Below are 17788 nucleotides of genomic sequence, written 5' to 3'. Positions count from 1 at the left end.
CGTGAAGCCCAGGAGGAGGGGCTTCACGCGCCCGCCGCTCAGGGCGCTCCTCCAGATGACGGACAGGTCGTGGAGGGTCCACTGGTGGTGCGGGGCGGCGTCCTGGAGGTGGGCCGTGGCGCCCGCCGCCGTCGCCGCGTCCACGCTGGTCAGCACCCACACACACAGGCACTGCACAGGCTCCGCCCCCTGTCAATCACAGCAGGACGGGGGGGGGGGGGGGGGTCGATGGGGGGGGTGATGTGGTGGTGAGGTCAGTCTGGTCCTGACCTCCCAGTACCAGCACCAGTACCAGTACGGTGGTCCTGACCTCCCAGTACCAGTACCAGAACCAGTACGGTGGTCCTGACCTCCCAGTACCAGAACCAGTACGGTGGTCTTAACCTCCCAGTACCAGTCAGGTGTTACTGGGAGGGGCTAGCCAGTCCTCTGACCTGGTGCTAGCCCCTCCCAGTAGCAGTCAGGTGTTACTGGTACAGGTGTTACTGGTCCAGGTGTTACTGGTACAGGTGTTACTGGTCCAGGTGTTACTGGTACAGGTGGTACTGGTCCAGGTGTTACTGGGAGGGGCTAGCCAGTCCTCTGACCTGGTGCTAGCCCCTCCCAGTAGCAGTCAGGTGGTACTGGTCCAGGTGTTACTGGTCCAGGTGTCACTGGTCCAGGTGTTGTCCTCTGACCTGGGTGCAGGCGGCCAGGACGGCCAGCAGGGGGCAGCCTCTCTCCAGGGCCTCGCCCAGCAGCCGTCTCCAGGGGCGGCGCTGCTGCTGGCTCCTGAGGGCCACCTGCAGCAGCTCGCTGCGGGGCCCCGGGCCCGGCCAGCCGGGGCCCTGGAGGCGGAGCTCCTCGAACGCCAGACTCAGGTGACCCTGGAGGGCGGGGCCAAACTGGGAGGCAAGGGTCCTCACCTGGACACGGGAGAACAGGTGAACGGGTGGACAGGTAACGGGTGAACAGGTGAACAGGTGGGCAGGTGAACAGGTGAACAGGTGAACAGGTGAACGGGTGGACAGGTGAACGGGTGGGCAGGTGGACAGGTGAACGGGTGGGCAGGTGAATGGGTGAACAGGTGAACAGGTGAACAGGTGAACGGGTGAACAGGTGAACAGGTGAACAGGTGAACGGGTGGGCAGGTGAACAGGTGAATGGGTGAACGGGTGAACAGGTGAACAGGTGAATGGGTGAACGGGTGAACAGGTGAACAGGTGAACAGGTGAATGGGTGAACAGGTGAACAGGTGAACAGGTGAACAGGTGAACGGGTGAACGGGTGAACGGGTGAACGGGTGGGCAGGTGAAGAGGTGAACGGGTGAACAGGTAACGGTGAACGGGTGAATGGGTGAACAGGTGAACAGGTAGTTAGGTAGTCTGGTAGTTAGGTAGTCTGGTGGTTAGTAAGGTAGTCTGGTGGTTAGGTGAACAGGTGATTAGTAAACGGGTAAACAGACTTGTTTAAAAACGTGGTACCTGGTTGGGTTAAGGTTAAGGTACCTGGTCGGGTTAAGGTTAAGGTACCTGGTCGGGTTAAGGTTAAGGTTAAGGTTAAGGTACCTGGTTGGGTTAAGGTTAAGGTTAAGGTACCTGGTCGGGTTACGGTTAAGGTACCTGGTCGGGTTAAGGTTAGGGTACCTGGTTGGGTTAAGGTTAAGGTTAAGGTACCTGGTCGGGTTAAGGTTAAGGTTAAGGTACCTGGTTGGGGTCGGGTTAAGGTTAAGGTTAAGGTACCTGGTTGGGTTAAGGTTAAGGTACCTGGTCGGGTTAAGGTTAAGGTTAAGGTACCTGGTTGGGGGGGAAGTTGTGCAGTTGGACAAACAGCAGGAAGTGGAGCCACTGTCCGTCAGCAGCACAGTGGGCGGGATAAACCGAGCTGAGAGCCAATGAGTGAAGCTGACAGAACTGGACTGGAACCGCCCACTCCTGGCCAGCCTCCATGGAAGACCTGGACACACACACACACACACACACACACACACACACACACACACACACACACACACACACACACACACACACACACACACACACACACACACACACACACACACACACACACACACATTAATACCAGTCCAGTCCGTCTCAGACTGGTCGACCAGCAGGGACTGGGATGGTACTGGGATGGTACCTTGGGATGCCTCTCTGCTCCAGGCTGTCAGTCACAGCTTCCTCCAGGTAACCAATCAGCTCTTGAGCTGCCCCTGGCTCCGCCTCCCCTAGCATGGGACCAAACGTTATTATATTAGAACCACGACTACGATATACTACTACATATACTATATATATACACAATTCTACATATACTACTACATATATACACAATTCTACATATACTACTACATATACTACTATATATATACACAATTCTACATATACTACTACATATACTACTATATATATACACAATTCTACATATACTACTACATATATCACTATATATACACTATATACTACTATATAGTACTATATATACACACCACTACATATACCACTATATACACACTACTACATATACCACTATATACACACTACTACATATACTACTATATAGTACTATATATACACACCACTACATATACCACTATATACACACTACTACATATACCACTATATACACACTACTACATATACTACTATATAGTACTATATATACACACCACTACATATACCACTATATACACACTACTACATATACCACTATATACACACACTACTACATATACTACTATATAGTACTATATATACACACCACTACATATACCACTATATATACACTACTACATATACTACTATATAGTACTATATATACACACCACTACATATACCACTATATACACACTACTACATATACTACTATATAGTACTATATATACACACCACTACATATACCACTATATACACACCACTACATATACCACTATATACACACTACTACACACACGTCTATGTATTTATTATGTGGGCCTGCGGTGTGTGGTTACCTAGCAGGTCCAGTCGGGGCCCCTGGCCCCTGGGGCCCCTGTGGGCCTGCAGCAGCCTCAGGGCGCGCAGGTCCACCCGGAGCCCCAGGCTGGGGGCCCCCAGCAGCTGGAGGAAGGCCAGGCAGGCTGCCGCCACGCTGGGCTGGCTGCAGGACAGCAGGGCCAGCCTGGAGGCCTGACGCAGGGCCTGCTGCACCCTGCACACAGCACGCACACACACACACACACACACACACACACACACACACACACACACACACACACACACACACACACACACACACACACACACACACACACACACACACACACACACACACACACGCGCGCACACGCGCACACGCACACACACGCACACGTCAGAGGAGATACCAGCGCCCCCTTTCCTCCCACCTCCCCCTAACTCCTCCCACCTCCTCCCACCTCCTCCTAACTCCTCCTACCTCCTCCTAACTCCTCCCACCTCCCCCCTAACTCCTCCCACCTCCCCCTAACTCCTCCCACCTCCCCCTAACTCCTCCTACCTCCCCCTAACTCGTCCCACCTCCCCCTAACTCCTCCCACCTCCCCCTAACTCCTCCTAACTCCCCCTAACTCGTCCCACCTCCCCCTAACTCCTCCCACCTCCCCCTAACTCCTCCCACCTCCCCCTAACTCCTCCCACCTCCCCCCTAACTCCTCCCACCTCCCCCCTAACTCCTCCTAACTCCTCCTACCTCCCCCTAACTCCCACCTCCTTCCACCTCCTCCCACCTCTTCCTAACTCCTCCCACCTCCTCCTAACTCCTCCCACCTCCCCCCTAACTCCTCCTACCTCCCCCTAACTCCCACCTCCTTCCACCTCCTCCCACCTCTTCCTAACTCCTCCCACCTCCTCCTAACTCCTCCCACCTCCTCCTAACTCCTCCCACCTCCCCCTAACTCCTCCCACCTCCCCCTACCTCCTCCCACCTCCACCTCCCCCTAACTCCTCCTCCCACCTCCTCCTACCTCCCCCTAACTCCTCCCACCTCCCCCTAACTCCTCCTACCTCCCCCCTAACTCCTCCCACCTCCCCCTAACTCGTCCCACCTCCCCCTAACTCCTCCCACCTCCTCCCACCTCCTCCTAACTCCTCCTCACTCCTCCTAACTCCTCCCACCTCCCCCTAACTCCTCCTAACTCCCCCTACCTCCTCCCACCTCCCCCTACCTCCCCCTAACTCCTCCCACCTCCCCCTAACTCCTCCCACCTCCCCCTAACTCCTCCCACCTCCCCCTAACTCCTCCCACCTCCCCCTAACTCCTCCCATGTCCTCCTAACTCCTAACTCCCCCTACCTCCTCCCACCTCCCCCTACCTCCCCCTAACTCCTCCCACCTCCCACCTAACTCCTCCCACCTCCCCCTAACTCCCCCCTAACTCCTCCTCACTCCTCCCACCTCCCCCCTAACTCCTCCCACCTCCCCCTAACTCCTCCCCCCTCCCCCCTAACTCCTCCCACCTCCCCCTAACTCCTCCCACCTCCACCTAACTCCTCCCACTCACGGGGGTGCGATGTGGGCGGAGCCGGCCAGGTCCTGCAGCAGGAAGCTGGCGTAGGCGTAGGAGGGCCGGCTGTGGCGCAGGAAGTAGAGGAAGTCCAGCCTCTCCAGCAGCGCCCAGCGGTCCACCAGCAGGGGGCTGGAGAAGTGGGGGGGCTCCGCCCACCCTGGACCAGAGGGGGGGGGTTAGTGTGTGAGGTGTGGGTGAGGGGTGCGCTGTGATTGGTCAGTGGTGTGAGGTGTGGGTGAGGGGTGCGCTGTGATTGGTCAGTGGTGTGAGGTGTGGTGTGAGGTGTGCGCTGTGATTGGTCAGTGGTGTGAGGTGTGGGTGAGGGGTGCGCTGTGATTGGTCAGTGGTGTGTGAGGTGTGGGTGAGGGGTGCGCTGTGATTGGTCAGTGGTGTGAGGTGTGGGTGAGGGGTGCGCTGTGATTGGTCAGTGGTGTGAGGTGTGGGTGAGGGGTGCGCTGTGATTGGTCAGTGGTGTGAGGTGTGGGTGAGGGGTGCGCTGTGATTGGTCAGTGGTGTGAGGTGTGGGTGAGGGGTGCGCTGTGATTGGTCAGTGGTGTGAGGTGTGGGTGAGGGGTGTGCTGTGATTGGTCAGTGGTGTGAGGTGTGGGTGAGGGGTGCGCTGTGATTGGTCAGTGTGTGATGTGTCGGTCAAAGATGGCCTGTGATTGGTCAGTGGTGTGAGGTGTGCGCTGTGATTGGCCGTACCGGCGGACAGCAGGGGGTTGGCGACCTGCCAGCCAAACAGCCGGGACTGATGGAGAGGATGAAGAGACTGGAGACAGAGGAGAACATCATCACCTGACCCCTACTGTATACCACCTGACCCCTACTGTATACCACCTGACCCCTACTGTACACCACCTGACCCCTACTGTATACCACCTAACCCCTACTGTATACCACCTAACCCCTACTGTATACCACCTGACCCCTACTGTATACCACCTGACCCCTACTGTATACCACCTAACCCCTACTGTATACCACCTAACCCCTACTGTATACCACCTGACCCCTACTGTATACCACCTGACCCCTACTGTATACCACCTACTGTATACCACCTAACCCCTACTGTATACCACCTAACCCCTACTGTATACCACCTAACCCCTACTGTATACCACCTGACCCCTACTGTATACCACCTAACCCTTACTGTATACCACCTAACCCCTACTGTATACCACCTGACCCCTACTGTATACCACCTAACCCCTACTGTATACCACCTACTGTATACCACCTGACCCCTACTGTATACCACCTAACCCCTACTGTATACCACCTGACCCCTACTGTATACCACCTGACCCCTACTGTATACCACCTGACCCCTACTGTATACCACCTGACCCTACTGTATACCACCTGACCCCTACTGTATACCACCTAACTCCTACTGTATACCACCTGACCCCTACTGTATACCACCTGACCCCTACTGTATACCACCTAACCCCTACTGTATACCACCTAACTCCTACTGTATACCACCTAACCCCTACTGTATACCACCTAACCCCTACTGTATACCACCTAACTCCTACTGTATACCACCTGACCCCTACTGTATACCACCTGACCCCTACTGTATACCACCTAACCCCTACTGTATACCACCTGACCCCTACTGTATACCACCTGACCCCTACTGTATACCACCTGACCCCTACTGTATACCACCTAACCCCTACTGTATACCACCTGACCCCTACTGTATACCACCTGACCCCTACTGTATATCAGAACCCCTACTGTATACCACCTGACCCCTACTGTATACCACCTAACCCCTACTGTATACCACCTAACCCCTACTGTATACCACCTAACTCCTACTGTATACCACCTGACCCCTACTGTATACCACCTGACCCCTACTGTATACCACCTGACCCCTACTGTATACCACCTACTGTATACCACCTGACCCCTACTGTATACCACCTGACCCCTACTGTATATCAGAACCACTACTGTATACCACCTAACTCCTACTGTATACCACCCCTACTGTATACCACCTGACCCCTACTGTATACCACCTAACTCCTACTGTATACCACCTACTGTATACCACCTAACCCCTACTGTATACCACCTGACCCCTACTGTATACCACCTAACTCCTACTGTATACCACCTACTGTATACCACCTAACCCCTACTGTATACCACCTGACCCCTACTGTATACCACCTAACCCCTACTGTATACCACCTACTGTATACCACCTAACCCCTACTGTATACCACCTAACCCCTACTGTATACCACCTAACCCCTACTGTATACCACCTGACCCCTACTGTATACCACCTAACCCCTACTGTATACCACCTGACCCCTACTGTATACCACCTGACCCCTACTGTATACCACCTAACCCCTACTGTATACCACCTAACCCCTACTGTATACCACCTGACCCCTACTGTATACCACCTGACCCCTACTGTATACCACCTAACCCCTACTGTATACCACCTAACCCCTACTGTATACCACCTAACCCCTACTGTATACCACCTAACCCCTACTGTATACCACCTGACCCCTACTGTATACCACCTAACCCCTACTGTATACCACCTAACCCTTACTGTATACCACCTGACCCCTACTGTATACCACCTGACCCCTACTGTATACCACCTAACCCCTACTGTATATCAGAACCACAACCATCTACACAACAGTAGTATCAGAGTATATATATCCTAGTATCATTGGTAATACAGTAGTATCAGAGTATATATACTATAGTATTATTGGTAATACAGTAGTATCAGAGTATATATACTATAGTATTATTGGTAATACAGTAGTATCAGAGTATATATACTATAGTATTATTGGTAATACAGTAGAATCAGAGTATATATACTATAGTATCATTGGTAATACAGTAGTATCAGAGTATATATACTATAGTATTATTGGTAATACAGTAGAATCAGAGTATATATACTATAGTATCATTAGTAATACAGTAGTATCAGAGTATATATACTATAGTATTATTGGTAATACAGTAGAATCAGAGTATATATACTATAGTATCATTGGTAATACAGTAGTATCAGAGTATATATACACTATAGTATTATTGGTAATACAGTAGAATCAGAGTATATATATTGTAGTATTATTGGTAATACAGTAGTATCAGAGTATATATACTATAGTATTATTGGTAATACAGTAGTATCAGAGTATATATACTATAGTATCATTGGTAATACAGTAGTATCAGAGTATATAGTATTATTGGTAATACAGTAGTATCAGAGTATATATATTGTAGTATTATTGTTAATACAGTAGTATCAGAGTATATATACTATAGTATTATTGTTAATACAGTAGTATCAGAGTATATATACTATAGTATTATTGGTAATACAGTAGTATCAGAGTATATATATTGTAGTATTATTGGTAACACAGTAGTATCAGAGTATATATATTGTAGTATTATTGTTAATACAGTAGTATCAGAGTATATATACTATAGTATTATTGGTAATACAGTAGTATCAGAGTATATATATTGTAGTATTATTGGTAATACAGTAGTATCAGAGTATATATACTATAGTATTATTGGTAATACAGTAGTATCAGAGTATATATATCCTAGTATTATTGGTAATACAGTAGTATCAGAGTATATAGTATTATTGGTAATACAGTAGTATCAGAGTATATATACTGTAGTATTATTGGTAATACAGTAGTATCAGAGTATATAGTATTATTGGTAATACAGTAGTATCAGAGTATATAGTATTATTGGTAATACAGTAGTATCAGAGTATATATACTGTAGTATTATTGGTAATACAGTAGTATCAGAGTATATAGTATTATTGGTAATACAGTAGTATCAGAGTATATAGTATTATTGGTAATACAGTAGTATCAGAGTATATATACTATAGTATTATTGGTAATACAGTAGTATCAGAGTATATAGTATTATTGGTAATACAGTAGTATCAGAGTATATATACTATAGTATTATTGGTAATACAGTAGTATCAGAGTATATAGTATTATTGGTAATACAGTAGTATCAGAGTATATATACTATAGTATTATTGGTAATACAGTAGTATCAGAGTATATATACTATAGTATTATTGGTAATACAGTAGTATCAGAGTATATAGTATTATTGGTAATACAGTAGTATCAGAGTATATAGTATTATTGGTAATACAGTAGTATCAGAGTATATATATTGTAGTATTATTGGTAATACAGTAGTATCAGAGTATATATATCCTAGTACTATTGCTAATACAGTAGTATCAGAGTATATATATCCTAGTATTACTGGTAATACAGTAGTATCAGAGTATATATACTGTAGTATTATTGGTAATACAGTAGTATCAGAGTATATATACTGTAGTATTATTGGTAATACAGTAGTATCAGAGTTTATATACTATAGTATTATTGGTAATACAGTAGTATCAGAGTATATAGTATTATTGGTAATACAGTAGTATCAGAGTATATATATATAGTATTATTGCTAATACAGTAGTATCAGAGTATATATATCCTAGTATCATTGGTAATACAGTAGTATCAGAGTATATAGTATTATTGGTAATACAGTAGTATCAGAGTATATAGTATTATTGGTAATACAGTAGTATCACAGTATGGTCTCTCAGTACCTGCAGTAGCTGGTAGATGGAGACGTCGGGGGGCCCCAGGCCGGCCCGCGGGCCCCCGGGGGGGAACAGGGCGGAGCGGAGCTTGGGGTAGGGCCCCAGGGCCATCTTCAGCAGCTGGTGGTCCAGGCTGGGGGCGGGGCGGCCGGGCCCCGGGGCCGCCGCCACCACGCCGTCCACGCCCCCCGGGGGGAACATGAGGGAGGCCAGCGCCACCACGCCGTGGCCCTCCAGGAGCAGGCTGCTGAGGGACGCCGGGCCCCCGGGGACCAGCACCTGGGCACTGGTCAGACTGGCCTGGAACAGCCTCTCTGGGTCTGGGGAGGAGGACACCTCCGTCAGCATCACCTAGAACTCTGAGGACACCTCCATCATCACCTGGAACCCTGAGAGGACCTCCATCATCACCTAGAACCCTGAGAGGACCTCCATCATCACCTAGAACCCTGAGAGGACCTCCATCATCACCTAGAACCCTGAGGACACCTCCATCATCACCTAGAACCCTGAGAGGACCTCCATCATCACCTAGAACCCTGAGAGGACCTCCATCAGCATCATCTAGAACCCTGAGAGGACCTCCATCATCATCACCTAGAACCCTGAGGACACCTCCATCATCACCTAGAACCCTGAGAGGACCTCCATCATCACCTAGAACCCTGAGAGGACCTCCATCATCACCTAGAACCCTGAGAGGACCTCCATCATCACCTAGAACCCTGAGAGGACCTCCATCATCACCTAGAACCCTGAGAGGACCTCCATCATCACCTAGAACCCTGAGAGGACCTCCATCATCACCTAGAACCCTGAGAGGACCTCCATCATCACCTAGAACCCTGAGAGGACCTCCATCATCACCTAGAACCCTGAGAGGACCTCCATCATCACCTAGAACCCTGAGGACACCTCCATCATCATCACCTAGAACCCTGAGAGGACCTCCACCATCACCTAGAACCCTGAGAGGACCTCCATCATCACCTAGAACCCTGAGGACACCTCCATCATCACCTAGAACCCTGAGAGGACCTCCATCATCACCTAGAACCCTGAGGACACCTCCATCATCATCACCTAGAACCCTGAGAGGACCTCCATCATGACCTAGAACCCTGAGAGGACCTCCATCATGACCTAGAACCCTGAGAGGACCTCCATCATGACCTAGAACCCTGAGAGGACCTCCATCATCTAGAACCCTGAGAGGACCTCCATCATCACCTAGAACCCTGAGAGGACCTCCATCATCACCTAGAACCCTGAGAGGACCTCCGTCATCACCTAGAACCCTGAGAGGACCTCCGTCATCACCTAGAACCCTGAGAGGACCTCCATCATCACCTAGAACCCTGAGAGGACCTCCATCATCACCTAGAACCCTGAGAGGACCTCCATCATCACCTAGAACCCTGAGAGGAGAACACCTCCATCATCACCTAGAACCCTGAGGACACCTCCATCATCATCTAGAACCCTGAGAGGACCTCCATCACCATCTAGAACCCTGAGGACACCTCCATCATCATCTAGAACCCTGAGAGGACCTCCATCATCATCACCTAGAACCCTGAGAGGACCTCCATCATCACCTAGAACCCTGAGAGGACCTCCATCATCATCTAGAACCCTGAGGACACCTCCATCATCACCCTGAGAGGACCTCCATCATCACCTAGAACCCTGAGAGGACCTCCATCATCATCACCTAGAACCCTGAGAGGACCTCCATCATCACCTAGAACCCTGAGAGGACCTCCATCATCACCTAGAACCCTGAGAGGACCTCCATCATCATCACCTAGAACCCTGAGAGGACCTCCATCATCACCTAGAACCCTGAGAGGACCTCCATCATCATCATCTAGAACCCTGAGAGGACCTCCATCATCACCTAGAACCCTGAGAGGAGAACACCTCCATCATCACCTAGAACCCTGAGAGGACCTCCATCATCATCTAGAACCCTGAGGACACCTCCATCATCATCACCTAGAACCCTGAGAGGACCTCCATCATCACCTAGAACCCTGAGAGGACCTCCATCATCACCTAGAACCCTGAGAGGACCTCCATCATCATCACCTAGAACCCTGAGAGGACCTCCATCATCACCTAGAACCCTGAGAGGACCTCCATCATCACCTAGAACCCTGAGGACACCTCCATCAGCATCATCTAGAACCCTGAGAGGACCTCCATCATCACCTAGAACCCTGAGAGGAGAACACCTCCATCATCACCTAGAACCCTGAGAGGACCTCCATCATCACCTAGAACCCTGAGAGGAGAACACCTCCATCATCTAGAACCCTGAGAGGACCTCCATCATCTAGAACCCTCTCAGGGTTCTAGATGATGGAGGTGATGATCTAGCGGGTCAGGAGCAGTCAGGGTGAGGCGTCTCGCTCAGGGACACCTCCACACTCCGCTAGGAGGAGCCGGGGATCCAACCAGCAACCTTCCGGTCACCAGCCGACCCGCTCTGCCTCCTGAGCTGCTGCCGCCCCTCTAGAACCCTGGTCACTAGGCATGGGTGCAGACAGGAAACAGGAAGTCACCTGACAGGTCCTGGGCGGCCTCCTGGACCCTCAGCATCATGTGGAACCAGGGGGGGTCCTGCTCCCGGTCCCCACGGCCCGGGAGGCCCCGCTGGGTCAGCCTGGACACACACACACACACACACACACACGACAATTATACACACAGAACTACACTCTGCTACCTTGTGGGCCGAGTGAACAAAGAGAGGGGGGGCCATGTCAGGGCAGCCTCCTGAGATCAGTACAAATGAAAAGCGGTGCGGGGCCCCGGACTTAGGGCCCCACTACAGCTGAGGGCCCCATCCCGTTGGTGTGCTACCCATGACTGGGCCCCACAAACCCACATCTGTGAGGACACACACACACACACACACACACACACACACACCTGTGATGCTGCAGATAGGTGTAAAGGAGGTATTGCAGGTTGTTGTTCAGACAGTGGTTGATAAAGTGGGCGTGGAGCTCTGGGCCAATCGGGGGTTGGTATCGGGGAGAAGGGGCGGAGTCACACATCACTCCGCCCACCTGGACCAGTCGACACATCAGCAGATCAAGCTCCTCCCCCTCTGCAAAGATCCCCTTCCTAGAGAGACACAGCACAGCTTAGTACTGGGGTTAGTACTGCAGTAGTACCAGGGTTAGTACTGCAGTAGTACTTCAGTCGTACAATAGTACTGCAATAGTACTAGGGTTAGTACTGCAGTAGTACCAGGGTTAGTACTGCAGTAGTACTTCAGTAGTACAATAGTACTGCAATAGTACTAGGGTTAGTACTGCAGTAGTACTACAGTAGATTTGACTGTACTAGGATTAGTACTGCAGTAGTACTACAGTAGATTTGACTGTACTAAGATTAGTACTGCAGTAGTACTACAGTAGATTTGACTGTACTAGGGTTAGTACTGCAGTAGTACTGGGGTTAGTACTACAGTAGTACTACAGTAGTACTGGGGTTAGTACTACAGTAGTACTGGGGTTAGTACTGCAGCAGTACTGCAGTAGTACCAGAGTCAGTACTGCAGTAGTACTAGGGTTAGTACTGCAGTAGTACCAGGGTCAGTACTGCAGTAGTACTAGGGTCAGTACTGCAGCAGTACTGCAGTAGTACTAGGGTTAGTACTGCAGTAGTACTACAGTAGTACTAGGGTCAGTACTGCAGTAGTACTAGGGTCAGTACTGCAGTAGTACCAGGGTCAGTACTGCAGTAGTACCAGGGTCAGTACTGCAGTAGTATCAGGGTAGCGCTGCAGTAGTACTAGGGTCAGTACTGCAGTAGTACCAGGGTCAGTACTGCAGCAGTACTGCAGTAGTACCAGGGTCAGTACTGCAGTAGTACTAGGGTTAGTACTGCAGTAGTACCAGGGTCAGTACTGCAGTAGTACTGCAGTAGTACCAGGGTCAGTACTGCAGTAGTACTGCAGTAGTACCAGGGTCAGTACTGCAGTAGTACCAGGGTCAGTACTGCAGTAGTACTAGGGTCAGTACTGCAGTAGTACTAGGGTCAGTACTGCAGTAGTACTAGGGTCAGTACTGCAGTAGTACTGGGGTCAGTACTGCAGTAGTACTGCAGTAGTACCAGGGTCAGTACTGCAGCAGTACTGGGGTCAGTACTGCAGTAGTACCAGGGTCAGTACTGCAGTAGTACCAGGGTCAGTACTGCAGTAGTACCAGGGTAGCGCTGCGCTGTACCTGGCCAGCAGGTTGAGCAGCTGCTCGGTGGCGTGGCGGCAGCAGGCCGTGTGGCCCCTGACCAGCTGCGGTGTGACGGCCGGCCAGCGGGGGGCGCTGTCCTCTGGGCTCTGGATCCAGCGGCTCAGGCGCTGCTGGTCGTGGAGGGCGGTCAGGTGGCCCCACAGGGTCTCGGCGTCGCAGGAGCCCACCGCTACGAAGACGACAACAACGACGACAACAATCAGCCTGGAGCCCTCCCCCCTACTAGCAGCATGCTAGCTGAGACTGTCCCCCCCATAGATATATACAGAACACTAGATACATAGATAAATACAGAACACTAGATACATAGATATATACAGAACACTAGATACATAGATATATACAGAACACTAGATACATAGATATATACAGAACACTAGATACATAAATACAGAACACTAGATACATAGATATATACAGAACACTAGATACATAAATACAGAACACTAGATACATAGATATATACAGAACACTAGATACATAGATATATACAGAACACTAGATACATAGATATATACAGAACACTAGATACATAGATATATACAGAACACTAGATACATAGATATATACAGAACACTAGATACATAGATATATACAGAACACTAGATACATAGATATATACAGAACACTAGATACATAGATATATACAGAACACTAGATACATAGATATATACAGAACACGAGACGTCTCACGGCGGAGTCTAGAACGTCCGCACTGGCGGCCATCTTACCCCAGTCAGCTGGCTCACCCATAACGTTGTGCTGGTGGTGGTACATGTACTTTTTGAATAACCATAAAGTGCTCCATTTTCAACCGATTTTCAAACGGTTTGGTTTCTTGCAAACTACTACTATTTGTAAAGGGAAATCTTGTACCTATTTTAGATTATTATATCTATGCAGTGTCATAACTACATCTCTGACGTTTATAACAAACCAAAAATCGGTTGAAAATTTATGGTATGAAAAGTTATGGTTATTTAAAAAGTACACCAACACAATGTTATGGGTGAGCAGCTGACTGTGGCAAGATGGCCGCCAGTGCGGACGTTCGACTCCATTGGCCGGCAGCGCGGACCAGACGTCTAGTGTTCTATATATATCTATGGTCCCACCTACACAGGCTAGCATGATGCGGAATGTTTCGAAGGTCTGATACGATAGCCCCCGTTAGCGTTATCCCCCGTTAGCGGTAGCACTGGTCAGTGTTAGCCCCCGTTAGCGTTAGTCCCCATTAGCGGTAGCACTGGTCAGTGTTAGCCCCCGTTAGCATTAGCCCCTGTTAGCAGTAGCCCCCGTTAGCGGTAGCCCCCGTTAGCGGTAGCACTGGTCAGTGTTAGCCCCCGTTAGCGTTAGCCCCCGTTAGCGGTAGCACTGGTGAGTGTTAGCCCCCGTTAGCGGTAGCACTGGTCAGTATTAGCCCCCGTTAGCGTTAGCCCCCGTTAGCGGTAGCACTGGTCAGTATTTGCCCCCGTTAGCATTAGCCCCCGTTAGCGGTAGCACTGGTCAGTATTATCCCCCGTTAGCGGTAGCAGTGGTCAGTGTTAGCCCCCGTTAGCATTAGCCCCCGTTAGCGGTAGCACTGGTCAGCGTTAGCCCCCGTTAGCGGTAGCACTGGTCAGTGTTAGCCCCTGTTAGCGTTAGCCCCCGTTAGCATTAGCCCCCGTTAGCGGTAGCACTGGTCAGCGTTAGCCCCCGTTAGCGGTAGCACTGGTCAGCGTTAGCCCCTGTCAGCGTTAGCCCCGTTAGCGGTAGCACTGGTCAGCGTTAGCCCCCGTTAGCATTAGCCCCCGTTAGCGGTAGCACTGGTCAGCGTTAGCCCCCGTTAGCGGTAGCACTGGTCAGCGTTAGCCCCTGTTAGCATTAGCCCCCGTTAACGGTAGCACTGCTCAGCGTTAGCCCCCGTTAGCATTAGCCCCCGTTAGCGGTAGCACTGGTCAGTGTTAGCCCCTGTCAGCGGTAGCACTGGTCAGCGTTAGCCCCCGTTAGCGTGGGCGTGTGGGTGTGAGGCGTAGCAGCAGAGAATGGAGCCTCAGGATGGGCCTCAGCGCCCCTAGTGGTGAGCGGCCGTACCGTCGTCCTGCAGGCGGGACAGCCGCACGGCGCCCAGGGCCCCGGGGCTCCAGCGTCGGACCCAGTCCAGCCGCAGCCCGCTCCACAGGCCGGCTCCCCCCGGGACGCGGCCCGGGTCCGGGTCCAGAACGGGGTCCTGCTGCGGGTCTGACCGGGCCAACTCCAGAACCCTGGACCAAGAACACAACGCTGAACCAGGACCCCTGGACCAGGAACACAACCCTGGACCAGGACCCCTGGACCAGGAACACAACCCTGGACCAGGAACACAACCCTGGACCAGGACCCCTGGACCATGACCACAACCCTGGACCAGGACCCCTGGACCAGGAACACAACCCTGGACCAGGAACACAACCCTGAACACAACCCTGGACCAGGACCCCTGGACCAGGAACACAACCCTGGGGAGGAGAGAGGAGGAGGAGGAGAGAGGAGGAGGAGGAGGAGGAGGAGGAGGAGGAGGAGGAGGAGAGAGGAGGAGGAGGAGGAGGAGAGAGGAGGAGGAGGAGAAGAGGAGAGAGGAGGAGAGGAGGAGAAGAGGAGAGAGGAGAAGGAGGAGGAGGAGAGAGGAGGAGGAGGAGAGAGGAGGAGAGAGGAGGAGAGAGGAGGAGGAGGAGAAGAGGAGAGAGGAGGAGGAGGAGGGAGGAGAGAGGAGGAGGAGGAGGAGGAGAGGAGGAGAGAGGAGGAGGAGGAGAGAGGAGAGAGGAGGAGGAGGAGGAGAGAGGAGGAGGTCCGTACCTCAGAGAGGTCTGGGGAGGAGGTGTCAGTCTGGCGGTGGCCCCCAGCTCCTCCACCTCCCTGAAGAACCTCACGCTCTGCGCCTCCTCCTGGGAGAAACGCTGCTTCCTGGTCAGCTCCTCCACCTGCCAATCACACACAGGCCCCGCCCCCACACACACAAGCAGATTGACACAAACCCAGAGCCAATAGGAACAAAAGGGGGCAGGAACCGGAGGGAGGATTGGTTCTGATTGGTCCTCACCACAAAGTCCCGGAGCTCCTTCTGGTCGGTGTAGAGACACACGCTGTGGAGAACCTCGTCGACGTGGAAACCCTGCACACACACACACACACGCACGCACACGCACACACACACACACACACACACGCGCGCGCGCGCGCACACACACACACACACGCACACACGCGCACACACACACACACACACACACACACACACACATTCAACATGCATCGCAACCACACACACACGCGCATCTCAAACACACACGCACATCGCAACCACACACACACACACACACACACACGCACACACATTGCAACCACACACATATTCAGCATGCATCGCAACCACACACACACACACACACACACACACACACACACACACACACGCATCTCAAACACACACACACACACACACACAAAAACAAACCGCAACCATGCGCACACACACACACACACACACACACACACACACACACACACACACACACACACACACACACACACACACACACACACACACACACACACACACACACACACACACACACACACACACACAGAGGAACAACCATTAGACACACAGTTGCTAGAGCACATGGCGCTCGTTGGTGATGTTTCCATGGATACGGCGTGCGTGCGTGCGGGGGCGGGGCACCATGTTCCTGAAGAGGGTGGCGGCGCGGGGCAGCTGCCTCTGAGCCAGGCAGCGGAAGGCGTGCTGCAGGCCCCGCCGCCGCAGCTCGGCCAGCGTCCGCTCCGGTCTGCTCTGGGAGCGCAGGAAGGCCTGGAGGCAGGGTAGCCTGCCGCCCAGCACGGCCCGACGCACCGCCTCCTGGAGACACACACGTTATACACACACGTTATAGACACACACACGTTATACACACACGTTATAGACACACACACGTTATAGACATACACACGTTATAGACACACACGTTATACACACACGTTATAGACACACGTTATAGACACACACACGTTATAGACACACACACACGTTATAGACACACACATTATACACACACACGTTATAGACACACATTATAGACACACACACACACACATTATACACACACGTTATAGACACACGTTATACACACACATTATAGACACAAACATACACATTATAGACACACACACACACACACACGTTATAGACACAAACACGTTATAGACACACACACACACACATTATAGACACACACACACACACACACACACACGTTATAGACACACACACACACACATTATAGACACACACACACACACACACACACA

The 17788-nt window shown here is 51.1% G+C and overlaps 1 protein-coding gene across 1 annotated transcript; it reads right to left on the bottom strand.

The window, feature by feature from the left end:
* Window positions 1–27: 27 nt before the first annotated feature.
* LOC311371301 (spatacsin-like) lies at window positions 28–17339 on the bottom strand (the record flags this gene model as incomplete). The annotated part of the gene is made up of 15 exons (XM_084489457.1): window positions 28–189; window positions 678–905; window positions 1777–1936; window positions 2123–2210; window positions 2976–3172; window positions 4502–4664; window positions 5213–5279; window positions 9204–9517; window positions 11765–11865; window positions 12135–12332; window positions 13439–13631; window positions 15536–15705; window positions 16277–16401; window positions 16521–16592; window positions 17163–17339. Coding segments are annotated over 15 exons (2415 nt in total), but the record flags the coding sequence as incomplete, so codon positions are not given.
* Window positions 17340–17788: the final 449 nt, after the last annotated feature.

This window comes from Micromesistius poutassou (assembly GCF_964030765.1).
Source record: "Micromesistius poutassou genome assembly, contig: SCAFFOLD_5081, whole genome shotgun sequence".
Taxonomy (NCBI): Eukaryota; Metazoa; Chordata; class Actinopteri; order Gadiformes; family Gadidae; genus Micromesistius; species Micromesistius poutassou.
Note: the sequence above shows the minus strand (reverse complement) of the source record. Positions and strands in the feature narration are given on the sequence as shown.